Source organism: Brachyistius frenatus, unplaced genomic scaffold (genome assembly GCF_029030835.1).
Source record: "Brachyistius frenatus isolate BFR_SWC_R1_liver_20210118 unplaced genomic scaffold, ASM2903083v1 Contig_176, whole genome shotgun sequence".
Classification (NCBI taxonomy): Eukaryota; Metazoa; Chordata; class Actinopteri; family Embiotocidae; genus Brachyistius; species Brachyistius frenatus.
Genome location: NW_027210775.1, coordinates 691,728 through 718,646, shown reverse-complemented (window position 1 = coordinate 718,646; position 26,919 = coordinate 691,728). Strand labels below are relative to the sequence as shown.

General features: G+C 43.4%; 1 protein-coding gene and 3 non-coding genes across 4 annotated transcripts; 3 read left to right on the top strand and 1 right to left on the bottom strand.

Moving 5' to 3' along the window:
- kcnh6a (potassium voltage-gated channel, subfamily H (eag-related), member 6a) lies at positions 1–26,724 on the top strand. Its single transcript, XM_069717528.1, has 16 exons — positions 1–274; positions 3,282–3,512; positions 5,131–5,280; positions 5,593–5,696; positions 6,421–6,730; positions 7,791–7,993; positions 17,361–17,786; positions 18,582–18,999; positions 19,681–19,880; positions 20,795–21,047; positions 21,733–21,926; positions 22,396–22,495; positions 22,579–22,866; positions 23,535–23,718; positions 24,251–24,458; positions 25,185–26,724. Exons 1-16 carry the CDS (start codon positions 199–201, stop codon positions 25,449–25,451), a joined length of 3,612 nt encoding a protein of 1,203 aa, XP_069573629.1. The 5' UTR covers positions 1–198; the 3' UTR covers positions 25,452–26,724.
- Positions 5,022–5,093, top strand: trnac-gca (transfer RNA cysteine (anticodon GCA)). Its single transcript has one exon. It is a non-coding gene; the product is annotated as a tRNA-Cys (tRNA).
- Positions 19,966–20,037, top strand: trnac-gca (transfer RNA cysteine (anticodon GCA)). Its single transcript has one exon. It is a non-coding gene; the product is annotated as a tRNA-Cys (tRNA).
- trnac-gca (transfer RNA cysteine (anticodon GCA)) lies at positions 23,765–23,836 on the bottom strand. The gene has a single exon. It is a non-coding gene; the product is annotated as a tRNA-Cys (tRNA).
- Positions 26,725–26,919: the final 195 nt, after the last annotated feature.

The window sequence follows — 26,919 nt, the reverse complement described above, 5'->3', positions numbered from 1 at the left end:
CCTCTCCAGCAGCCTCCAGCTCCTCCTCCAGCTCCTCTCCAGCAGCCTCCGACCGAGACCAAACCTGCTTTTTACGAGCGTCCTCCCGAGTGGAAGCAGACCTTCAAATCTCTCTGCTTTTGTTTCTTCATTTTTTTCATTTTTTGTTTAATCTAGTAGGGTTCATGAGTCGGAGAAGTGTTTTATCTCAGCACCAAAATGCCCGTGAGACGCGGTCATGTTGCGCTCCAGAACACCTACTTGGACACGATCATCAGGAAATTCGACGAGCAAAGTAAGTGCACGTGAAAATGAGTTGGAAGTTATGAGTTCGTGATGCTGATATTTAAACCATCAAACGCCCAAAAAATACAAAATGTTTGTCTTTGGTTTTAAACATCCTACATAGACAAAGCTGTTGTTTTCTAATGCTGAAATGCTTTGAATTAAGTGGTAGAGGTGGCAGTCCCGAAATAGGTCCGCAAAGAAAGTGTAGAAAAGGACATTTAAATTAGTTTTCTCCTGAATTAAAATAGACAATATTTCCAGGGTTTCTTCTCGGAGTGTTAATGCAGTTAAAAACTTCTTAATTTGATTTTGTGTCTTTTATTTTTCACGTTTGCGTTTGTTTTGCAAATTTGGTGCGGACAGTCGGCAGCCTGTTTTTAATGTTAGACAACACGATGATGTCTTTTCTAACTTGTATCTGATGATTGACAGACCTCCTGCTGCTCTTTGCTGGTTATTTCATGGTGTTTGTTTGTGGGTTCTCCTGACGTTTGTCCTCCATTCTCTCACATCTTCAACCGGCTGCAAACAAACACGTGTAGGAAGATAAAGATGCTGCATGTGATATCGAAGGCTTTTATTTTTCATCCCTGCTTAACCTAAAGATCATATTTTATATTACAAATTGCAAACGAATCATTTAAGTTATTGTTAATGTCATTTTTACTTTAAAAACAAACATTCATTCTAACCATATCTAATGGGGTGTGATGGCAGGTTTTCCTTCTCTCCACCTCTCATTGGTGTTTAGGATCACGTGTCTTGACAACTTTTTTTTCTGTCTGATCAGATCTGCCCCCCCCCCCAAAAAAAAAAAATCATCTCCGTAGCCCCCTGTGTGAATTATGTAATGCCTCTAGTGTGCTCCCCACCCCCCAAAACAAAACGTGTGCACGCGCAGCCACACGCACGTGCACAGCCAGGTGTGTGCACGTGCCCACACAGCTGCTTAGCAACGGTGTGACGATCAGTGTTTCCGCTACGAGCCCCAGATAATGACTTTGGACGGGATGTGCTTTCCACTGGGGGAGCTCATTTAGTTTCGATGGAGGGGGAATACCCCCCCCCCCCACGCACACCCCTTCTCTCATCTGTGTGAGCAGCAATCAGCAAACAGCTGTTTAACCCAGTTCAGCACATGTGTAATAAAAGGCCCGGCAGAGGTTCTGTATGTACTCTTCATTCAGCTCATTCAACTCCTCCATTAGAGGCTTTACAACAAAAACCGGCCTGATTCACTGTCATCTGTCTGTTGCCGGAGCGACGACCGTCACCGGTCTGTAGGCGCTCGGGACGGGGTCGGTATCAAAGGTCCCACCGCACCAGCAGAAAGAGCTTCACTGTTGTACCTGACAGTGTTTTCACACAGGATGAGAGATGATTGACAGGGGGGGCGGAGGGGGTCGACCTTCCCCTGCAGGTCACCATCCGCTGGTGGGAAGACGCAGCATGTCCATCCAGGAGCTGCCGTCCAATTAGAGATTGTTCTCTACACTGTTTCTGTCCAGCCTGCAACACAGATATCAATCTTATAGAAATATCATTTTTAGACAATCTATCAAAATACAGTCATTTTGAATCATTATTGTGACATTATTTCAGAATCTATATGTAAAATATATCTTTATTAATACAACCTTGCAAAAAATATGGCCATTTATTTATTATTGAAAAAACCTGTCACTTTTGTGGCTCTGAAAAACTTGTTTTCACTAACACAGCCAGGTAAAAATACAGCGGTCACGAGCAGTGACCGTAAAAAAACACGTCTTTTTTTGTCATTATGAAATTTGAGTAAAATAAATGTCTCTGTGATTTACTAACAAAACCTTGTAAAAATATCGTCTTGTTGCACATTAACTGTGTATTTAATTTTAGAATTTTACTGTATAAATGGAATAATTAACAAGTGGATAATTCCACTTGAATAAAAAAAAGGCAGGTAAACATTTTAATCCTGACAGATGTTAACACCTTTTTACCTGCTGTGATGTCACAGCCTCTCATGTTGAAGTGCCCACCTGCTCCTCCTCACACTTCTGGGAGAAGCTAATAGCATTAGCGTCATGGAAAGGTGGACTTCATTAGTTCCTCTTCAGCTGATCGTCGAGTGGAGACGTGGAAGAATATTTTATTACGACACACACGAAGCCATTTAGAGGATTTTAAACACCCTGAACATGAGTGTGTTTGATTAAAGTGAGTCAACATGGTAGTTTTACCATAAACACGCTTTCTTTCAATAACTAAATCAAACAGGCACTTTATTTAGTCAACTTGCACTTCAAAGCCAAAAAGCAACTTATGCCGTCAATAATTGACCTTGACTTTCCCGTATAATGTGAATTACACGATATAAATGTTTCATTTCATAAAGCACAACATTTAAAGCTCGCAAAGCTCCAGAACGGAGCCGATAACTGTTCCTGCTTTTTATGCCTTGGATGATCCGTCCCATTCGAACGCGGTATCTCGAAAACACCTTCAGGGAATTTCTTCAAACTTGGTACAAACATTCACTTGGTGCCGAGGATAAAAACATTTGATTTTGGGGGGTCAAAAGTCAAAAGTCAAAGGTCAAGGTCACTGTGACCTCACATCTGTCCCCTTGTTTTGAATTCGATACCTCAGAAACACCTTGAGAGACTTTCTTTACGTTCGCCTCAAACGTTCACTTGGATTCAAGTGAGTAGAATTTGGTGGTGAAAGGTCAAAGGTCACCCTGACTTCCTATCCCTCCCCTATTGTGAATGCGATAACTCGAGAACGCTTTTAGAAACCTTCTTCACATTGAGCACAAACGTTCACTCGGACTCAGGAATGAACTGATTACATCTTCGGGGTCAAGGGTCAAAGGTCACTGTGATCACACAAACACGTTTGTAGTCATAAATCAAGCATTCAAAATGCACAATTATGACTAAAATTTCACAACAATGCATCGTAGGATAAAATGTTTTTACATCTAAAAAAGTCAAAGGTGAGCTTCTCACACGCCTCCTCAACTGTTTCAGATCGCAAGTTTCTCATCGCCAACGCCCAGATGAAGAACTGCAGCATCATCTACTGCAACGAGGGCTTCTGCCAGATGTTTGGCTTCACCAGGGCGGAGATCGTGCAGCAGTCCTGCACCTGCCCGTTCCTGGTCGGTCCCGGCACCATGAAGAGCGCCCTGGCCCAGCTGGCTCAGGCCCTGCTCGGGTCTGAGGACCGCAAAGTGGAGATCCTCTACTACTCCAAGGAAGGTGAGACACGGGAGAATCTGGGAGGAAAGACGAGCCCGTTGGAGGCCTCAGATCCTGGAAGGAGGTTTATGGTTATCATAAAATCTGTCCTGCTGGACAGCTTGTGCTGTTATGAGGACACAGTCCTCTGACAAGACACCTGGTGGGACAGATCCTGATCTGGATCCGTTCATTTTGAAAACAACCATTCGTAGTGTAAAACGTCAGGATTTTAAGGAGGATTTTAATATAAATGCTTCCAGATACATGAGGAAGAAGAAGGGTTTTAAAGTCCCAGTTTAATCCCGACAGACTTCCTTCTTCCCTTCAGGTTTCTCTTGTTACTTTGTTCTAACAGAAGCCAATTCAGATTTTCACATACGTGCACAACGACACTGATTGTGATGAATCTCACACCGCCAGGTGTGTCGATCATTCACTGTGAACTGCCTCGTGGTTTTTTTGCAAAACTCTTGAAAATCAGCCATCGAGGCCAAATGTAGGGTTTTAAAATCAGACTTTAAATGGTGTAATGTGTTCTCGGCACAGCGTCCAGGCAGGCAAACTCAGCATCGTTTACCTAATCCCTTCTTAAAACCTGATTTTATAGATGCACGTTTGCTTTGCCTCTCCTTCCCCTGCATATTTGTTTATTGGTTTTAACCTTAATACCTACAACCCTCCTTTCTCCTCGGTCCTAAATATGATTCTCTCTCCGTCCTTAAACTGTCATTTTTCCTTGGAAATAACTGAGCAAGACACACGTTGAAGCTTTTGATTCACAACATTATGGAGACAAGCAAACACATCTGGCTAAGGACGATCACAGATATGTTTACTGTCCTCACACACACGCACACACACACACGTGTGTCTCTTGTTTTGCCATTTGGACATGAAGCGTGTAGTCCAGAGTGCCGTTGTCATGGAAATGCGATCTGCGTGCCAGCTCAAATCCACCAAGCATCTATTTGTTTTGTCTCCTGCTTCCCACTCTGCTCCCGGCTGGACGGCCACCGACAAACTGGGACTGTATTGTGATTCAGAACAAACCTGCTGCAGCTCTCACAGGCTGTTTTCTTTTTCTTTCTGTTCTTTTACCTCCTGTCTGAGTTTTTGAATGGGACTGAAAGCAGGCAATTTGTGTGTGTGTGTGTGTGTGTGTGTGTGTGTGTGTGTGTGTGTGTGTGTGTGTGTGTGTGTGTGTGTGTGTGTGTGTGTGTGTGTGTGTGTGTGTGTGTGTGTGTGTGTGTGTGTGTGTGTGTGTGTGTGTGTGTGTGTGTGTGTGTGTGTGATCTGCCCTCTCTCCTGTTTCTATTTTTAGACCACACTGATTGCAGAGTGAAGTAGGACCTGACGGAAGTGTTGCACATTTCGCCTTTTTTTTATCTTTGAAATCCATCCCTCCTTTCTCCCCCTCTCAACCTCCCACCCTCCCGCCCTCCCTCCCTCATCACCTCCTATAAAACCATGACCTCATAACAATGATCAGATCACATGAACTCTTATAGTATGCAGGTTTCTGTGTGTGGGGGTATATCTCAGTGGTAGAGCATTTGACTGCAGATCAAGAGGTCCCTGCTTCAAATCCAGGTGCCCCCTTTGCTTTCCTATTGTTGTCCTGTTTGTCTTCTCACAGGGACCTGCAGACCCTGCATGGTGGACATTGTCCCTGTGAAAAACGAGGAAGGTCTCGTCATCATGTACATCCTCGACTACAAGGAGCTCATCGATCCCACCCTCAAGAAGTCGGGCTTCAGGCAGCGAGTCACACAAGGATGGATCTACTGTAAGATCCTCTGACAGTTGCATGCATGATTTAATGTTGCAGGAGTTATGATTTCTGCAACTGGAAACATGAATTTGAAATTACCGTATGCTGTTTCGTAACTATTTCCGCTTCAGTAATTTGCATTCATCTTTAACTGAACTGTGGTTTTTAGTTGCAGACAAACTGGCTCACATTCTCAGTTAGCATTTTACAGACAGATGCACCAGAAGAACGAATTTTGGAAGAGAAAAAAGTTGCATTTTTTGTTGAAGAAAAGTTGCAATAGATACGTTTTGATAGCTGAGCTGAAGCCGGACTTCTCCCCTCCAGGTCAGAATCGCAGGCTGAAGATGAGGCTGCCGGTGCTGCGGTCCATGCGACGACCTTCGCTCTCCAAAGATCAGTTCGAAGGGGTGGTCGTGGATTACCTGCTGGTGAGCTGGCGTTCACGCGTTGGCGCCACATTAGAGATCATGCAGGGGAGTCCATTTACATGCATGCATGTACAAATAGTTAACATCTGTACAAACACAATACATATATCCTGACATTTTACTGTTCTTCAATCAAGCATGAGGAGCACAAAACGTTCTGCACTCATATCATTAGGTGACAACAAAGTTTTTTGCTGTCTGCTTGTTATATATATATATATATATATATGTACAGTGATATGTGCCACTCCAACCATTAAATATGCACCGCCTCAAAGAGCAGCGAGAAATTCAAGGACTTATTTCACAGCCTAAAAGACACCGAGTGGAAGAATGAAGGAAAAAAAAAAAAAGCAACCAGTTTATCTTCTTCTTCACTTTCACTGTTTAGACGTCTCTCGTGTTTTTAATGAATTGAACTTTGTGTGAAACTACTTCCTGACGGCGTCTGTGTGTCTGACACTGAGGCTGTGTTGGCTCTGGCAAAATTTACATGTTGGGATCGTTGGATTTTACATGTTGGCAGGGAGGTGACATCCTTCTGTTTCAGGAAAATCTCCCCAAGATGCAAAATACAGAAACATATGAGGAAAATACTCAGTAGACATGATGTCTGTGCTGTGTTTTACTTTAATTAGACATCTTTAAATGCACAAATGACACAATAACTTTGGACTTATGACATTTTACTGTATAACGTCCTCCTGCTTTTTGTCCTCGACAGCCAAACAGCGAGGAAGTCCCCCTGAAGGAGTTTCGGATCCCGTCCAAGGAGAGCTGCATGCTGTCAGAGACGGAGGCCCTGATCGAGCAGGACCTGGATCCTCCCTCCCCGGCGGCCCAGTCCTCCACCAAACGGTGCTCCCTGCTGACGGAGCGGCTGGAACCTGGCACCGCCTTCCCCCGGGGGTCGATACCTCGGAGCTGCTCTAGGGACAGCGTCCACAGCGTCCACAGCCTCCGACGCGCCTCATCGCTGGACGACATGGATGGCATGAGGGCCGAATGGAGCAGCCAGCCTGGAGCGAACAGCAGTGAGTGTCGCAGCGGGAAATTCAAAATGATGATCAAATTCAGGACTATTAGGAACAAACACTTGTGTTTTTGTCTTTACAATATATTTTCATCCTACAAGTGAAATCTTATGTGTTTTAACATTTAATTTTATCCAATTATACTTCAGACTAAATCTAAATCAGGTTTGATTTAAATCTTAATGAACAAAAAAAAAAACGACAAAAATTAAATCCCATTAAATTTGTAAACTTGCAAATTTTAAAAATGTTGTTATTTCAATTATTTCAACCTAATATTTGTTCATCGGCTCTTTTCTGTGCAGTTCAGAATAAACAAACGTGTTTTAAGACGGGGATTAAAAAAGTGCTTTGAGGGAAGTTTTTCTCCTTTTGAGAGAACAGAACAATTTTAGATCTCAGATCTTTGACACGGAGAACATCTCTGAACCCGAGCAGCTGCCTGATGGTTATTTCAGAGGAGCCACGAGAATCAATCCCTCCCTCAGTGTGTGTGTGTGTGTGTGTGTGTGTGTGTGTGTGTGTGTGTGTGTGTGTGTGTGTGTGTGTGTGTGTGTGTGTGTGTGAGAGAGAGAGAGAGAGAGAGAGAGAGAGAGAGAGAGAGAGAGAGAGAGAGAGAGAGGCGTATGTGGTCCATTTGTGTTAAAAATTGCACATCTGCCCCCCTCGTCTCTCAGGGGAAATACTTCAAGTGGAATTTATTTTTTGTTTTTTTTTGCAGTATCCCGGTTTCATTTTCTTTAATTTTCAGCATGTTTGTGTATCCAGGCGGTGATCTGATCTGATTCCACTGTTGAATGATATAGTTGACGAGAAAAAAGATTTTGACTTGCTTTCAATGTAATTTACCCGTAGTTGATATGCACATGTACAGTGTGAGTATCTTTTGAACATGTTTTTAATACTTTTAGTTGCAGTAATTAAGAAATTGTCTCTGTCAGTTTAAAAAAACAATCAGATTATCATTATAATTCATTCTTTGATATTAGTTTTTGTCCTCAGTTCCATTTTTCAAACCACACCTTTATTTAAATTTGAACTTTGACCTTCTTTGCTGCAGACCTGAAGCCCAGCGCTCTGAACTCCACCTCGGACTCAGACCTCATGAGACACAGGGCCGTCAGCCGCATCCCTCAGGTTACCCTCACGTTCGGATCGGACCGGATGAGACCTCCCTCGCCCACCGAGATCGAAATCATCGCGCCCAGCAAGGTTAAAGACCGAACCCAGAACGTCACGGAGAAGGTCACTCAGGTCACGCAGGTAAGACGTTCCTCAAGAGAGATGATGAATCCTTCTTTCTTTGCACTTTGCTTTTCTTCTCTGATCACACGTCCTGGAGTCCCTTCCGAAAAATTGGTTACGTCAATGTGGTTGGCCAACGTTTATTGGTAATGTTCTCTTTTCTTGGAGAATTTGGGGCAAAATGAGCTATTTTTCTGTTTCTCTCTCTAATCTGTTTGCAGATTTCTATTTGTTTTTGTTGTCTAACAATGATACAAAGACCCAGTAATGGATGAATTGTCTGTATGATTAATGATATAAATAACTTCAGCCTCACAGAGATGTTGTGCAAACAAAGTTTCACAACAGCTTTGTTAGCGAGCTGGCTTTGGTTTTGGTTAAAGTGAAATTTATCACACTACCGATTCGGGAATGAAATACAATCAATCATCTTTCCGACTCTGTCGTCCTGACGTTGAATAACTTCAGATTGGCCCGCTGTGGTTCTCCCTCCACGGTCACATCCAGTCTTTGTCTGTGACCACTGATAGTTCAGGTGTCTGTAAGTGGCATTCGCTTCTGGCTCACTGACGATGCTTAAAGACAGCCGCAGTCACGGGGTGAACGTGTGACAGAATAATCTCACCTGAGGTGTGACTTCTGTGGCTCCAGCAGCAGAACAAACCCATCAGCCACCTGTCACCACGCCGCCGTGTCTCCATGCACACTTTGGCTCTCTGTTACCTCGCAGGAAGGGCCGCGATGGAAAAATACCCCGTGATGAGCATGATTAGAGATACAGTAGATAAATGATGACCAACAGTTTAAAGATTTTGTTTCCCTTATTTTCAACATGGGGCAGCATGGACACCGTGGAGCTGTTCTCAAACCACATTTCTCATTGGCAAAATATACGACATGTTTCACATGTGCACAATCACACGTATGTGATCACGTGAGTTTATGAACGTCTGAACTTCATATGGTTTTCCATAAGGGTCGTCACATTATCTGCACATTTCTGAAGAGTTAAAGGCATTGTGTTGGTGTCGTATTGTTTCTCTAACTTCCTAAAATTTAACATTTTGGATTTAAAAAAAAAGCTCGTAAAGCAGTATGAGCGATGCATGACTTTAATAAACATGTAAATTAACGATTAATCATTGATAGTAGTGCTAGCTATTACCACACCTGCTAATAACAACAGCTTGTTAATGTTTTTGTAAAAAAAAGCACACAAAAAAAGGTGAACAATTCAGCTCTAAATTAGGTCCTACAAAACCTTTTCATGTAAGTTACATGTTGAGACTATAATCAACATGTTTTATAGTGACATTACATGGTAGCTTACAATGAGTCTATAAATTGTAAATTAGAGGCAAATTGTTAAGTTCAATTTAAAGTTAAAGTCGAAGGTGCTTCGTCTTTGCAGGAACTCCAAATTCAGTCATTCAACAAATGTTAGTGGAGTAAAGTAGAAAATATTTACTTGGTCTACTAAAATATATTTGTATTGTAGTATTTGATTGAACACATTATTTTCTCGACATGTCTGTACAAACAAACACACACACACACACACACACACACACACACACACACACACACACACACACACACACACACACACACACACACACACACACCAAACAGTCCCGTAATGGCCTGCTCGGCCCGGTATGGAGCCGGCGGTCGGACACTGTGGAGCTCCGTAAGTGCATCACATTAACCCAGTTTATCTGCTTTCAGCTGTCAGAGTGACTTAGTTTCCATCCAACCTGACCCACAGATGTTTTGTTTTTTGGTCCCACTCATCCATTTGTTTGATTGATTAGTTTGTTATTTAACAGGATATCGTGAGCCTTTTTTATGTTTTTGTTTTTGTAAAACAAAAAAATGCGATCAACAGCCGAGGAAGATGTTGCTTTGTGCAAAGTTTGGGGTACAACAACGTCACTTTATGTTTTGGTTCATACTTCAGTAAAATATAAGCTTTCAACATTATGTATCTCCTTGAAATCTACTGAAAATCAAACTAAATACATATTTTCATTAAGAGACTGAGACCAAAAATAACATCAAAATCAGAGGCTGACGTCACACACACACACACACACACACACACACACACACACACACACACACACACACACACACACACACACACACACACACACACACACACACACACACACACACACACACACACACACACACTCAGAAACCCAGACCTCCTCAGACCGCTCTGGTTCTGATGGCTGTCTGAGGTCATCACATTTACATCTACAGTTTTTAACGTGGTTTATAAGTCGGTGCATTTTGTCTTCATCATCTGTGTTGGCTGAAGTCCTTCAAATGTGGGAAGTCGGCTGAATTACAATACCAGGTTGTATATTCTGGTTTCAGGTTCATTCGTTTGGGTCGTCCAATCTCGTCTATAACTGTTAATATATCTGCAAAAATGTTTCTGCACGTTCTTTGATGTAAATTAAAATTAAAATAAAAATAAAAATGTGTGTAGGTGTGTCCTATCTGACAAACGGATGCAAGTTTTAAGCGGAAAATCAAATTTTAAGTTATGCGATCAAATTTAATTTGGGAGTTCATCCCAGTTTAGTTTAGTTTATGCCTGCAGGCATCTGAATGGCCAGAACTCAGTGCTCAGACATATTTTGGCACAATTCATCAACCTCAAATTAATATTTTCTGCATTTAAAAAACATGATAGCCACAACCAGAAACGTAGCAGGATTATATACCACCGGTATGTATCTTGAAATAGTTACAAAGATTTGTATTATTTTAATATCACTCATTTAGGTGATTTTGTGGGAGAAATGAGCTCTTAAAGTGCAACATTTTACATCTTCATTTGTCTTTGGTTTGCTACAAAGAGTCCCTGAATCTGCATGTTAGTTACTCAGCACCAATTACCTTATGTGGCCGCTCTGCTCTGAATGCTGCGAGATCTCACTGCTTCACACCGGGTGCATATCGACAGCCGGCTGTGACTCAGTGCACAATGTGGAAGCAATGTGACTCCTGTGGCCCTGGAAAAAAAAAAAAAAAAAAAACCTGCCTGCACAAACAGAAGGCCTCCTGGAAGGCCTGGCAGGACACTCAACCTGTTATCTCCCCTCCGCTGACATCACCGGCAAGTTCGGATAAAGAAGAGCGCGCTCGTCTGCGTTAGCGTCAAGTGTTTGTCTGCCAGTCGCTCGGGTTTGTTTTACTTTTTGTTATGTTTCTGTTGGAAGAGTGAAGGAACTTATTACTGCTGTCTGTCTCTGGTATGTCCCTCGCTGACGGACCACACACCGTCTTCCTCGGCTCATCTTCATCCTTACAACCATTCGGTTCGGCAGTTCAAGAGGCTGAGATATATTCACTGTTTTCTAGTTGAAATCATCTTGTTTCATCAGGTTTCATTAGGAATTCAGGAATTTTCCTCCATTTGTGACATTATTTCTTCAACTAAAAATTCTAGCAGAATAAATTGCTTAGAAATGGATAATTATCTGACATTTTAGAATATATTTGGTTTATATGCTGTACTTTACTCTAAAGCTAGTAAAGTCTTCTGTAGGAGTTGAGTGGGATGTGTTTTTATCCGTATGTAGTTTTCTTTTTATATTTAGTGGAAACATTTTAAAGAAAAATAGTATTTATTAGCATCATTAAAAAATGTTAATCTCTTCCTTCTCCCCTTTTTGAGAATATTAAGGAATATTTGTGAAAACGTTTGTGCTCTGAAGGATTCCACATCGTAACATCCTGCTTGTGTTGTTCGTTGTGTATAATAAGAAGAAGAAGAATTATAATAATAATCTAACTGATGTTACAAAGTCTACCTCAAATGTACACTTCTTTAATTTAGATTAAACTTGAGCACAAAAAACACAAATCAAACATTCAAGTGAAGAAACAAAAACCAAGATATGATATCTACAATATAAGCCGATATTTTGAGTGGAAGATGTCTCTTGTCCCGTCAGTGACGGTGCTTGTGTTTGCTTATCTGTCGTAGTTCTTCAGGAAAAAGTTCAAAAAACAGGCACTTGATTTAAAAGCGTGTGTCGTTGTCCGGGTGGTTAAATCAGAGGCTGAAGCTGTTGTGTTTGCCGGATGTGACGTTAGCGTCCGTGTGTGTGAGGAAGCTGTCTGTGGGAGTGTAGAGGGATTCCTGGTGAGATGTAGTTATGAAAGCAAGTTGTTGTTTTTAAAGGGGGGTTGTGAGGCTATCGAACGGCTGCCGGTGGCTCGGCGCTGCCAGTGACCTTGACCTGTGCAACTAATGGAAGTGGAGGGCAGCGGCCGAGCTTCTCTGTGAGCCCGACAAACGTCCAGCTGTTCACTAAATCACATTTCAAAGCCGTCTTCACGTTTGATTGTTGTTGTTTTTTGTTTGTCTTGTTAAAACAGCTGGACACGGATTGAAAGGGTGTTACAGTCAGAGAGAGATGTCGGGTTTAGGTCACAGTAATGTGACAACAAACTCTATTTGAGCTCTAGATCGTGTGCAGTCGCGTGGTCCACTTGCAGCTAAATATTGAAGCATTTGTCACTATATTTTTCTGGCGGTTATGTTCCGTTATACAATAAAAAAGTTTGTGTTATCTCGCCTTTGTAATTGGATTTCGATTGGCACCTTAGAAAAAAGGGAAATGAAGCTTGTCATTGATCTTTGCTTGTATTGATTTGTGTCTGCATAACATGAAGTACACAGCGTGATTGACTAGACTGTAGCTTGTTAAAGACAGTTAACTGTGGAAAAGCCCAGCACACTGCAGTGTGTGTGTGTGTGTGTGTGTGTGTGTGTGTGTGTGTGTGTGTGTGTGTGTGTGTGTGTGTGTGTGTGTGTGTAATGGGAAAGCAGAAGTGTTTATGTGGCGCCCCCTGGCTTTGGAAGCACTCACAACAGGACAATGCAGAGAAATTTGGAGTTTGGGAATTTGTTTTTGCAAGTTAGCGCTGTGATTTTCAGTGAATGTGTGTGTGCACAGGTTCATATTCGTGCTGTTTAAGATGCTCATCAGAGAAGTCATCAAACTCATTATTCTGAAGCAGCCGTCCTTGTAAAAAACATGTGAATGTGTTAATCCTTGCAAATGTCAGGGTTGAACATGAGGTTGATTCTGGGTGTTTTAAATGCAGCTAACTAGTGTTGGGATGTCACAAAATAACAACGCAATAATCAATTCAAATTGAAATCATGTATGACAACTTTAAGCTGCAGTTTTTACTTAAAAAGTGTTGGATTTAAAAGTTGGGAATAATGCACAAACAAACACAAAATAAAACCCAGAGGACATAAATAAAGATGCAAATATCTGCATAATTATTCATAAATCCGGCTTGCCTATAAGTTTTAATTAGCTGTGATAAACATACACGACATATAAGGAAATGTATGGCATCTTAACTTCAATTAAAAACTGAAAGTTTCTTTCTATGACAAGTCAAACTGTACCTGCGTCTACTTTGATCTTTACAAGTTATTTGCTGTTGAAGCTCCAGCGGAGGAGGCAGGTGTCGTCGTTCTTCGAGCCTCTGGATCGGTTTTTTTATGTGTTTGAAAGCGGATCCCGAAGCGAGAGGAGGGAGGAAGAGCGAGGGAGTGGGAGGGAGGGAGGGAGATACAGCGCGATGGACAGAGGTTGCCTTCCTCCCACTATCACTCTCTTTTGTCTTCGTCTTATTGTCTTCTCCTGCGTTTTACCCCGTCGTGCTCTTCAGCATGAGCATCAAGCAGAAACTTCAGCCTGTGAGTACTTCAGCTTTACTGAATCTTTCTGCTGCTCTCCTCAAACTTCTCCTTTTGGTTTTTAGCTCCACATCCCTTTGTTAGCTGTCATCCTTCTCTTCTCCTTCTTCCTCTCTTTATTTATCTTCCACCTCGACCTTCCTGCTTGTAGCTCCTCAGGTATACAGACACTTTCTTCAGGTGAGTTTGATCCCATGTCGCCTTGCAATAACAAGGATTTACACTATAATTGTGCACAAAATCTTCCGCGTATTCTGCTTTTAGAGCATCTTGGTCATGTTTTTAGCTTCACTGCGGGGTTGTAAATACAGAAATCGGTGTTGTGTTGCAGTTTGCATGTTTGCAGTGTCTTAAAAAAGGGAAAAAGGATGCGCCTGCTAAAAAGTTGAATCTTTATAGGTAGTTTTTGCAGTGGACTGTAAATGAGTGAAAGATTTTTCACTTTGCATTGTGGCTTTTTGCAAAATCCCATCTGTTTTTGTTTTGTATTCAAACTTTTACTGTAATAGAAATATTAATTGTGGTAATTATAAAGTCGGGGCACCAACAGGGAGCCGTTGCGTGCAATCTAGCTGTGGCAGTTCATCTCCGGACGTCATTATGAAACGGAGCTGCGGACAACATCAATAACTTAAAATTTCTTGGATGAGTGAACTTCTGCTCCATGTGGTTACGTTCTCATTACTGGGTTGTCTTTTCATATCTGTTCAGCCGCTGTGGGCAGTTGCCTGCACACAAAGCAGTCCCGCAGGTGTTTGTGTTAAAAAGAATGAATTCTGTGCATTAACCCTGTTTCCAAGTACTGTATGCTGCCTGTTGGTCATAAAACAAATGGATGGAGCCAGAGCAGAGGCCCACATCTCCATGTAATAATAGATATATACTACATAGAAGCACTGGTTGTTGCAAGTCACTTTATTTTTCTACCAAATATGGGCAAGTACACATTTAGTAACTTTATAAATGTGGTACTTTCTCCTTGAGAAACAACCAACTTTGACTATTTCTGGCTCCTGTTTTCAGCTTGGAGAGGGACGGGTTAGGGGGGATTTTCTTTTTTTTCTTTGTGGAACTAAAAGTCCAAATAGATGATGTTTTATTTTACTTCTGCTTCCTGTGTGAGTTTAGTGGAGCCGCTGCAACGATGCTGGTCAAACAAGTCCTGCTTCTTTTCTCATGGTGATTATGACCATGTTTATGCAAATGGTTGTAAATGTTGGGTCTCACCGCTAGAAGGGGTTGTGAGGAGATGGAAGCACAGTGACTGTGTTGTGTCGTGGCCGGTGAGCTAATGTGGAAGTCAACAATGATGCGTTAGAAGGAAACAAGGGAAGCCTTTTTATGCATCGAGGGAATTTCTTTAAACGAGGTGTAAACGTTCATTTGGGCTCAAGAATGAACTGATGACTGGTGGTCAAAGGTCAAAGGTCACTCTGACCTCACTTCCATCCCCTTTTGAGAGTGTGATATCCATTGACTGAATATAAAAGTGAACGTAGCTTCCAGGCCGGAAGTGCCTTCAGCTGCAATACCAGCGAGTGCCACTAGAGGTCGGCTCCAAAAAGCCTCCGGCTCCATAGACTCCCATTCAACTTCTGTCATCGAATCCAAAGTGAATAAAATGTGTCCATCAGTTATCTCGGTGTTGTTAGCTAAAGTCACTCCTTCTTCTTAGTTTTCTGGAGGTCCATCTGAAAATAATCCCTCATTCATTAGAAAAGAAGATTCAAGAAGACCTGTTTTGGGGGGCGTGTCTGTTTGATTGACAGGCCTGTGGTGCAGTCAGGTTACAGCTATCGGTAGGTGGGACGTAGTATCGTCGGGTTTCCAATCAGATCAGTCAGAAGGGGAGATCGTGACCATATTTCACGTGACATTGCTGTTGACCTTCATAATGTGCTGATTGTAGAGATGAAGATGTGTGCGATGCATCCATGTTTTAGGATTTGGAGCTTTTTTGCTGCAGCATCCATATGTGAAGCCTCGTCTACTGCCAATCAGCTCTATCCATATGAGGGTTCCTTCAGTCTTCACTGAATATATGAGTCTGGACAAACATAGAAGACTGTAACTTGTTTATAGTTTGATTTACCACTCAGACACAGTAATTCAAATCTGCAACGACCGTTCAGCCACACTGAGTCCTGACCTTTCCCTTAACAAGAATGAACTAAAATCAGTCTGCGGGGCCGCCGGTCGATACCAGCACTTATTCTGGTTCACAATTGACTCCAACACTGGCAGGAGGGGGTCACGTGGTTGAGACAAATTGGGGGGTCACGTGGTGCAGCTGTGGGCAGGTGAGGCTGCAGGGGTCTCTTTTTATGAAAATAATAGGGGTGGGGGGTGGGGGGGGGGTTCAGAGCCAATGTTTGTGTAAGTCAGAGGCAGATGTGAGTGATGCAGGAGAGGAGATGGCTGCTGGTAGCAGGTAGGGGCTGCGGAGGGTTTGGAGGAGCTGTGGTTCTTACCGGTCAGATCTTATCATCACAGAGTACCGGTGCACTCGCTCTGCCTGTTAACGGTACTTGACAAATCTTTTCGGTCAGGACGAGGGTTTATATGTTGGGCTTTCCTTCTGGATGGGATCGTTTCTGAACTTTTTTGTTGCATTTAGGAATTGTTGTTATCAAGCTGCTGTGGATGTTTTCTCCTACCGAACCTGTTGGGAATCTTTCTGAGGAAGTATTGACTTCTCTTTTTTGGCACGAATACATTAATGCCTGATTGGGTTTAAATACAGAGCCTCTAATTAACGCATACACATTTTGCCTGCCAGGTGAAGTGATGCTGTTGAGAACAACACCTTACTTTTTTTTAATTTGAGCACTTTGTCTAAAAAGATTTGTCTCAGACCTGCTTTTGAATCTTTTGTGATTTTATTGCCAAAAATGAGACACTACTGATATTTTAGAAACAGAAAATAAGAACTCATACATTTCATTTCTTCAATAGGATATTAATTAAATTTAAAATAGCAATATGAAACAGTTTTAAACAAGACTGTATTTTTCCTGTTTGCCATTGACTCACTATAAGACACAAAAAACAATAGTCGAGTGAGAATTACAGTGCAGTGCAGGAAAGTAAGTTTCATCTGAAGAACAGAAGCTGCTGAAAAATTTACACTCCTAAAAAATTAAACCTGTCTTTGAAAGCTATATTTAGATAATGATATTTAAATGATAATGATAATTAAAGGTTATTGGCCAGAAACTGAATATTTCACCACTTTTTTTATGCCACTTTTGTCCTTTTGGATAATGATAGTTGTCTTCTTTCCCTCATTATAGAGTCTGCAAAGCACTGTGCACTTTTCATGCTGTTCCTCTCAGATAAATCACAGCTCATTAACAAACCTCTTCCTCTTCCTATTTAACAAATATGCCTCAGAAAGTAACATAATGTCAGTTCAGTCCTTATAAAATGGACTCCGAGTCATTTAAATAGTGCCAAATCACAATATTAGTCATCACAGGGCACTTACGTATAGTAAGATCAAGATTTTATAACATTAGAGAGAGAAAACCAACAATTCCACATTTCCCACGAGCGACAGTTAGAAGGAAAAACTTTCCTCCTCCTCCCTGTCCGTCCTCCCTTATTGATAACCTCTTCTCCGCCCTGCTCACCTGTCCTCAGGTGTTGTCCCTCGGGGCTGACGTGCTGCCGGAGTACAAGCTCCAGACCCCGCGCATCCACAAATGGACCATCCTTCACTACAGCCCCTTCAAAGCGGTGTGGGACTGGATCATCCTGCTGCTGGTCATCTACACGGCCATCTTCACTCCGTACTCGGCGGCCTTCCTCCTCAACGAGGTGGAGGAGGATTGGAGGAGGGCCTGCGGCTACACCTGCAACCCGCTCAACGTGGTGGACCTGGTGGTGGACGTCATGTTCATTGTGGACATCCTCATCAACTTCAGGACCACCTACGTGAACCACAACGACGAAGTGGTCAGCCACCCGGGACGCATCGCTCAGCACTACTTCAAGGGCTGGTTCCTCATCGACATCGTCGCCGCCATCCCCTTCGACCTGCTCGTATTTCGCTCGGGTTCAGAGGAGGTGAGAAAAAACCCCGAAAGAGGATGTCAGTTTCCTCGCACGCACAACTGACGAATGCATTTGACTTTTTCTAAGGTCCTATTTTTTCTTACAACCGTCAAAAGATATGATGGGAAATCTGCCATTGCATGTAACTGATATCATGAGTGGTGGCTTTCTTCCATTTAAAGGTCAGTAGGTGAAACCAGTGAACCAACTAACTGGAATCAAACCATAGTTATTTGTGAAATCTGCACTTTTCCTGCTGTGAAAACTTTCTGCTGTAAAATGTTGGTATTTGGTTTGGTGCATCACTCGGACCTGTTGTCATGTCGTAACCCTCTCATACTTCTTGTCTCCATCTCCGCTCTCTCTGTGAATGTAAAAAATAAATGTGATGGTGTTTAATTTCCTGGTACAGTAAAAATGAGAGGACAATATATCAACAGAAAAGCCATAGAAACATGCAGAAATCCCTCTGAGATACAGATGCTGAAGGTCTGGTCCAGTCTGGTTCGGTGCTTTGTACTTCCGCTCTCTATTCTTAACACATTTTAAGTTGGATGAACAGTCGAACGTCCCCGGCTGAAGAAAGACACCAATCTTTCACAGGTTTACTGAATTAGCAGTTGCTGCAAATATTCAGGAGTTGTGAGATGCCAGTGTGTATTACTGTGAAACTGAGCTGGAGAATGAAAAGAAATATAGATGTTTCTGTGATTAACTGACCTTTTTATCTGCTTGACCTTTTTTTTGTTTTTTGTACACTGGCCCAAAAGTCCACTGGAGCACTAAAGTCTACTCTGTCCTCACCAGCCCCAGACCACCACTCTGATTGGACTTCTGAAGACAGCCAGGCTGCTGAGGTTGGTGCGAGTTGCCAGGAAGTTGGATCGGTACTCAGAATACGGAGCCGCCGTCCTCTTCCTCCTCATGTGCACCTTCGCCCTCATCGCTCACTGGCTGGCCTGCATCTGGTACGCCATCGGCAACGTGGAGCGCACCGGCTCCGCCCGCATCGGCGGCATGAAGATCGGCTGGCTGGACAACCTGGCCGACCAGATCGGGAAACACTACAACGACAGCGACGCCAGCTCGGGCCCCTCCATCAAGGACAAGTACGTCACGGCTTTGTACTTCACCTTCAGCAGCCTGACCAGCGTGGGCTTCGGCAACGTCTCGCCCAACACCAACCCGGAGAAGATCTTCTCCATCTGCGTCATGCTCATCGGCTGTGAGTAGAGCGGGAAGTCAGAAGCGTTTTAGGGCAAGCGGTCTCTAGAAAGAAAAGGAAAAACATGTGGTTTTATAGCAGGTATAGAAGATACTCAGGTTTAGTCAAGTGCATTGTGTCTTGAGATGAGGAATGAATTTACCAGATTTTTACAGAAATTACATAAAGATATTCAGGTGAAAACAGTATCTTTGTTCAGTGCTTCGGTGATGACAACATTATTTAATGAAACACCAATACTGCTCTCAAATATGCATAAATTGACTAATCAGGCTAAAGTATAACCGATATCATTGAGATGAGATAAATATCTACTTGAATTACCGCCAATATTGTGTATAAATAATACATTTTTACCTAAGTGATGTCATCGTGTTGCCTAAATACACTCATTTGAAATACTGTGATTTGTTTTGAATGCCACAGTTTGGTGTCATCACACAGCTCGTACATTGTTAATTCGTTCCAACATCTATTTCATATATTTCACCTAGTTTTTGGGGTTTTTTGTTTGACTTTTTTTCAATAGTTGACACCATGAGAAACATGGGTAGACTGAGATATATATTAAGCAACAAAGGTCCCCGACTGGACTCGAACACGGGACGTTGTAGTTGTATTGTTGTCACATCAACCGTCTGACCTCCAGCACCGGCGTTCCCGTCCTCTGTCCTCGTGCAGCTCTGATGTACGCCAGCATCTTCGGGAACGTGTCGGCCATCATTCAGAGACTGTACTCCGGCACGGCCCGCTACCACACCCAGATGCTGCGGGTCAAAGAGTTCATCCGCTTCCACCAGATCCCCGGAGGTCTGAGACAACGGCTGGAGGAGTACTTCCAGCACGCCTGGTCCTACACCAACGGCATCGACATGAACGCTGTAAGTCAAGGAGAGGTAAAAGCTCTGTGTTTGGATTGTAGATCGTGGAACATCCTTATTGTGGTCCTCCAGCTGGCTGCTGTGTGGGGGTATAGCTCAGTGGTAGAGCATTTGACTGCAGATCAAGAGGTCCCTAGTTCAAATCTGGGTGCCCCCTCTCCTGATAAAGGTCTCTTTTTTTCGATGCCTCATCAATCAAAAACATGTGCAGTCATGATCAGCACAAACGCTCTGGGAGCTCGTCTTCATATGCAGCGCTATCCTCAAAGCACCTCATTGAACTGAAACGCATCATAAAATCCCATTTGCTGCTTTTCCCTTTGATATTCTGACCTACGCGGCAGAGACACAGTTTTCCTGGTTAACTTCACCTTAATCACACTCATCTTCTTTTTTTTCCTCTTTTTTAAACAGATTGTGGGAGTCATGTTATGCTACTGCTTAAATTTAAAGCACTGTCTCAGGCTGAGTGTTGGTTTGTGGGGGGGTAGTTCAGTAGCAGAGTGCTTGGCTGCAGATCAAAAGGCCTCCAGTTCAACCCTGGGAGCTGCCTGTGTAATGAGAGCAGCATGCAGAGCTCCCTCTGTGGTTGTTTACAGATGGAGACCCAGTTTTCTTTTCAGCGATGTGCGTCACATGCTGCTAAACAGCAGAGCAGGACGCAGCCAGAGAGCGGCATCACCGTCTGCCAATTCAATGTGACAATTGAAAATCACTTGGAGCTGCTGTCCTTTACGCCTCCGCTGAATCAATCTGACACGTCACTCTCCTTCTCCCGCCACTCACACGCTCATTCCTGTATCTCTGATTCATTGTACACTTTTAGATCGCTTGTTTTTTAAAGCTTACAGGATGATTAGCTGTACGTGAAACGATTCAAATGAAACACCTCGTTGTCTCTGTTTTCCGTGCAGGTTTTAAAGGGTTTCCCCGAGTGTCTGCAGGCCGACATCTGCCTCCATCTGAACCGCAGCCTGCTGCAGGACTGCAAAGCCTTTCGAGGGGCCAACAAAGGCTGCCTGCGGGCTCTGGCCATGCGATTCAAGACCACCCACGCTCCGCCGGGGGACACTCTGGTCCACAGCGGGGACATCCTCACCGCCCTCTACTTCATCTCCAGAGGCTCCATAGAGATCCTCAGGGACGACGTGGTGGTGGCCATACTGGGTGAGCTGCAAACTTTTGTCCCTTTTTTTGGTTTGTTTTGTGTTAAATAAATAAAAATTAGACAAATATTAAAAAATCAACAATTATGAACATATAACTTCAAAAAGCTTTTCATTGTCTGACCATCAAATAGTTGTTTCAGTCATGTTTTGAATCTATTTGTTTTGTTGTTGCTCTCCAAAGCCACAACTGGCCTTTACGTCACACACACACACACACACACACACACACACACACACACACACACACACACACACACACACACACACACACACACACACACACACACACACACACACACACACACACACACACACACACACACCTCTGTGTTGTGTTGTGTTGTGTTGTGTTGTGTTGTGTTGTGTTGTGTTGTGTTGTGTTGTGTTGTGTTGTGTTGTGTTGTGTTGTGTTGTGTTGTGTTGTGTTGTGTTGTGTTGCCCGGGGTGTTTGGGCACAGCTCCACTTCCATTCCACAGTAGCATTGATCATCAATACTTCCAGCAGGCTGCGTAGGTTTCTGTTTTTCAGCCGCTGTCTCAGATCAGTTTCACTTTAGTGCTTTGTTGTTGTTTTTTTACGTCTCAGTCATCCATCAAAAGTTGGTCAGTAGACTGTTTTCACAGCTGATCGCTTGGTATTGATTAACTATTACTCTTCCACCCTTCTGCTCTGATTCGTGCAGGAAAGAACGACATCTTCGGCGAGCCCATCAGTCTGTACGGGCGGCCGGGGAAATCCAGCGCTGACGTCAGAGCTCTGACCTACTGCGACCTTCACAAGATCCAGAGAGACGACCTGCTGGAGGTGCTGGACATGTACCCCGACTTCTCCAACGTGTTCTGGAACAATCTGGAGATCACCTTCAACTTGAGAGATGTGAGTGCCACCGGGGGGCGATGTTGCACCCACACATCCTCGTAGGGACGAGAGTCCTTCTGCATCCATCTGTGGTTTCTTTGTCTCAAGTTGTTAAACTTTATAAAACAATTAATGGAGAGAATCTAAATAATTTTGGCGACAAATGTGGATTGCGTACATTTAGGAGGATGCACTGTATTTTCCAGGCTCCACAAATATTCTAAAACTATTTTTAGTACCTCATTACTGTCACACATTACTGTGTAGATGCACAGCACACTCAGTAAACATCAAAAACATCCCACAATAATTTCTTTACTCATCATATACCAACTTCTACAGGCTGAAATTCTCCACTGAAAGAACACAGGCCAAAACATGTTGATAAAACTAGGAAAATTGTGAGACATAATGCTGTAAATGTGTGTTTCCGTTAAGCATGAGATCCCGTTTGTATGTTTGAATCACTGAAGCTGATGTGTATCAGGCAGATAGAATAAACCAGCCAACCCCGAGCAGGGACTCTGAGTCTGGCTACCGTCTGACGAGGCATCGGAGAAGCTCTCTGCGTCGCCGCAACAGGCCAGGTGAGTGCAGGACGAGCACTTCCGAACGTCTCTGTGTCTCCGCGTCATCTCACCCTGTCTGTCCCGTGACTCTGTCCGCACAGACGGGATGGATCGGGAAGACTCGTACCCCGATCAGTCCTGTCCGATGGCCGACCACCACCGGGGCCCGGCGGCAGGATCCCACTGGGAGGATATCTGCAGCAGCGCCAGTATCTGTTCGCAGTCCAGCGATGAGGAGATGAAGCCCATGGGACACAGCAAGGGGGAGCTGTACCCCCCCGGGGGGGACACCAGGGACTACCCGCCCGCGGTGGTCAACCTCCTGCCCCACAGTGGACCCTCAACTGGAATGGGACCGCCCGTCGACATCGCAGGTCCTCTGTACTCAGGTAAAGACTTCCTCATCGGTCATATCGACTGAAGCCGCATCCACTGCATAACTTCTGTTATGTTCATGCCTTGCTCATTACTCACTACATTACTCCGGCATTTTTTAACCCGGAGATTTTTGAAAACTGAGTCCCTGTTTTTAGTTTAAAAACTCTGGGATTGAGCTTCAAGTCTGGACGGAGGAAACTGTAGACGAGGAGGCAGCTGTGAACTTCCTCTCTGAGTCATCGCGAGATGTCGGCTGGAGTTTCAGTCCAGAAGACATTCAAGTCCAAAAGTTCAAGATTAAATCAACGTTATAAACTGAAACATGCTACGGTGAAAATTATCAAATCAAATCTGAAAATTAAACTGAAGTCAAAATCTTTAAAAAAAAAACATAATATGTTTTTGGTAAAGTGTAACACAATTCTACATTTTACATGTGACATTTTGAAATGGCGACAAAGTAAAAGAGTCCTGCAAATAAACAAATAGGATTTTTACTTACAGACAGAATTACTTTCCTTGTTACTGTCTTTTTAAAAATGTCCACCCCAGCAATACTCATGAAACACAACTGAAGCTAAAAGAAACATCCAACATCTTTTTGATTATGTGGACACCGTTGACACATATTTGTTAACAACACTAGAACAATAAGAACTCTTCTTCTTGCTCTGCACAGCAGCAGCTCCTATCAGCATGTCGGGCCTGTACGGCTACTGGACCGAACGCAGAGGCAGTCAGTTCTCGGGGGACCCGAGGCGGTCGGCCTCCGTCAGGGCCAGTTTCCACCCTCCACCCGGCGCCGAGGACCGGCCCAGCGAGCTGGAGTCCCGACTGGAGCTGCTGCAGTCCCAATTAAACCGGTAGGAGGAAGAGGTTTTACTTAGATGTGAGTGAAAAGGGAGTGAGAGGGGGCACCCGGATTTGAACCGGGGACCTCTTGATCTGCAGTCAAATGCTCTACCACTGAGCTATACCCCCTGCTGTGAGGAGCTATACCCCCTGCTGTGAGGAACTACAGCAGGTGTAGACTTTGATCATCGGTATCCAACCACAGTGTTTACTTTTCAGCTGTTTCTAGGAGCTCCTCCCTCTCCTGCCCTGTTTGCATATCAGTTTCCAGCTGGCTGCCTGAATGGTTTGATTTGCATGTGAATGAGAGAAAGGGAGGAGGAAGAGGAGCAGGGCAAGATAACAAAAGGTCAAAGGTCAGACTAAAATAATGTATTAAAAAAATATATATGCCTCAGTCAGTCATATGTCCTTCATTAAATTCCTCGTCTGATTATATGTGTTCAGTATGAGACAGATACTGTGAAGAGAGCAAGAGAGAAGCCTAGTGGACAAATCAGGAAGTGTTTGAGTTCAGCATCAACGTGATGAATTGTTCACCAGGCTGGAGACCCGCATGACCGCAGACATCAACGTCATCCTGCAGCTCCTCCAGAGGCAGATGGCCCCGGTGCCTCCGGCCTACAGCGCCGTGTCCCCCAGCCCTCCCCCGCCTCACCCCACCACGCTGTACGGAACGGGAGCGCCCACCATCCACACCGCCCCCCCCATCCAGACGGGTCAGATCGACAGCACCGCCTCACTGCTGCAGGTTGGCTGCTCCGAGGGAGTAATTCTAGTGATTTTAACCTTTTTAAGCACGTGTTAAATCTTTCCATTTTAATTAAATCAAGTTTATTGAGCTGCAAAAGAAAAAAAGAAAAAGAAAAACAAGAAATGCATTATTTTTAAAGAAAGAAAGAAACTCAAATCTAAAAGTGAAGGAAAAAATGCACAATCTTTTCAAAATAACTTCAACTTTTGGATAAATCTCCAAGTCATGAAAGGAGTTGTGAAAGTTTTTAGCTGGATTTTTTAAGGTAAACATTGTTATGATTGATCAAGAAAATTTAGTTCCGAAACAATAAAATACATTTTAATTCAAAGCCATTCAACATCTTTTATGTGCAGCTTTATCTGTAGAAAAAGATCATTTCAAACAGTTACAGACTGATATTTACCTCATTATCTAACTTAGTTTGAGTCAAAGCACAAACAGCTTTCCAAACAAATACTGCTGCTAAAATACTACGAAAATCAAATCCATGATTTTTTTTTTTTTTTTAATTAACTTGAGTGATAAATGTAATTTTAGCCGATTCTTAAATCTCTGGAATATTATGAATCGTGCAGAAATTACTACTTTGGAAAGATTTATATGTATTTACGTATGCTTTTAGGAAAATGTGGCCATGACTGCATCATTTTAATTTTTCTGATGAGGATTTCTTTCATGAAACTCACGGAGGCTGGAGATGAACCTGTTGCTCTTTTCCAGAGTCCGGACTCTGACTTCAAGCACAAATCCAAGGACTCCCTGTCCAGCGGGATCCATCTCACCGTGGCATCCGACGACACCATGTCCATGTCTCCGGAGGCCGAGCAGCCGCGCCTGCCCTCCATGGAGCTCACCCCCCCTCAGCTGCTCTGCTCCGGGGCCCGCGGCAGCCAGCGCTGCCCCTCCCTCCCCGAGCACCTGGAGACCTCCACGGAGATGCAGGAGATCCAGAGGCACATCTCCGACCCCGTCCTGCCAGGCAGCTAGAACACCTATCACACCCTCCACCACCCCCACAACATGCTGGTCCTTCAGACGGGACAGTCATACGTCCCCCACATCGAGACTCCCTCCTTCCTGAAATCCCCCCTCCCCCCCCCCCCTCCGCTCCCTCCCCCGCCGTTTCAGAGTGCCTCCTGTTTCTTACACACAGACTCAACAGCCCCCCCCACCCCTCCATCACTCCCGAGGTTCCCGTGCAGAAGAGATTAATCCCGGCCGGTAGTGCTTGAAAAAAACTGTGCAGCCCTGAACTGACAGTGAGCACACCGGATCGGAAACGACACAAACTGCATCCCCGGACGGAGGTTTCCATGGAAACAGACGGCACAACGAGGAAAAACAGGTTTCACGTTTGAAGAATTATCTGCGTTCACTTTGTGTAAGAATTGCACATTTAGACTTTTAGTGTAGAAAAATTGTAATCATTTATTTGGAGCTGAATTATTTTCATAATGTTAAAGATGCATCTGGTAAATGAGTGTTTTTAGGGTCCGTGTTGTTGCAGTGTTTGTTGAAAAATATCAAAATGATGTGAAGGATGAAGGTTGTTTTTTTTGTCCGGTTGTGACATTTCAGACGTGAATCAAAACACACCCGTTATTTGACCGTGACAAAGTATTGCAGTGGACACGATCAGAAAAACCTCCTAGTTTGCTGGACATGTACGTGTAGCTCTCACAGGTCCGATCACTGGCGCCGCCTGTTCTCTCCTCTTTCTGTGTCTGCGTCAACGCAGACTATTTTTCAAAGTTCACTTGGTTTCATAGCGTCTGTCTGAAAGTGCCAACAGCGGAGGACTTGTTCTCCGTCATTTTGACTCACACTGGATAAACTTGCTCTAAACACATGAAGGGAAAATCTGCAGGTTGTTGAACACGAGCTGAGTGACGTGGTCGGTAACTGTCAATCACACGCAGGCGCAGGTATGATTTCACAGTTCCAACTACAAGGTGAATGTAAGGACTTTTTAAGCATTTATAATTCTGTATAATGTTTCTTGAAGCACAATTTGCTGTTATTTATCTGGGTTTTTTTATTTTATTTTTTTTAGATTAAAGACAGACCACAGAGTTACTATGAGAGTCCAACATCTTTTTTATTTTCCACTCAAGGCACTGAAATAGCAGCTGCACCAGCAGATATAAACATCATAAACAGAGCACAACGATCACATAAGACATCGCTCAAAAGTTTGTGGAGAATTTTCACACAAATGTACAAGGAGAGAACTCAAATTAAACATATTTGACAAAAATAACACACTTGGTCATTTATTTATGGGGGATCTGGGATTAGCAGTGAAATTAGAGTCAGGTGTTTCTAATCAGCGGGACGACAGTCAGGTTAGGTTAGGTTAGGTTAGGTTAGGTTAGGTTAGGTTAGGTTAGGTTAGGTAGTTGCTTTATTAATCCCCGAGGGGATTTTTTTTTAATAATAATATAATAATAGAAAA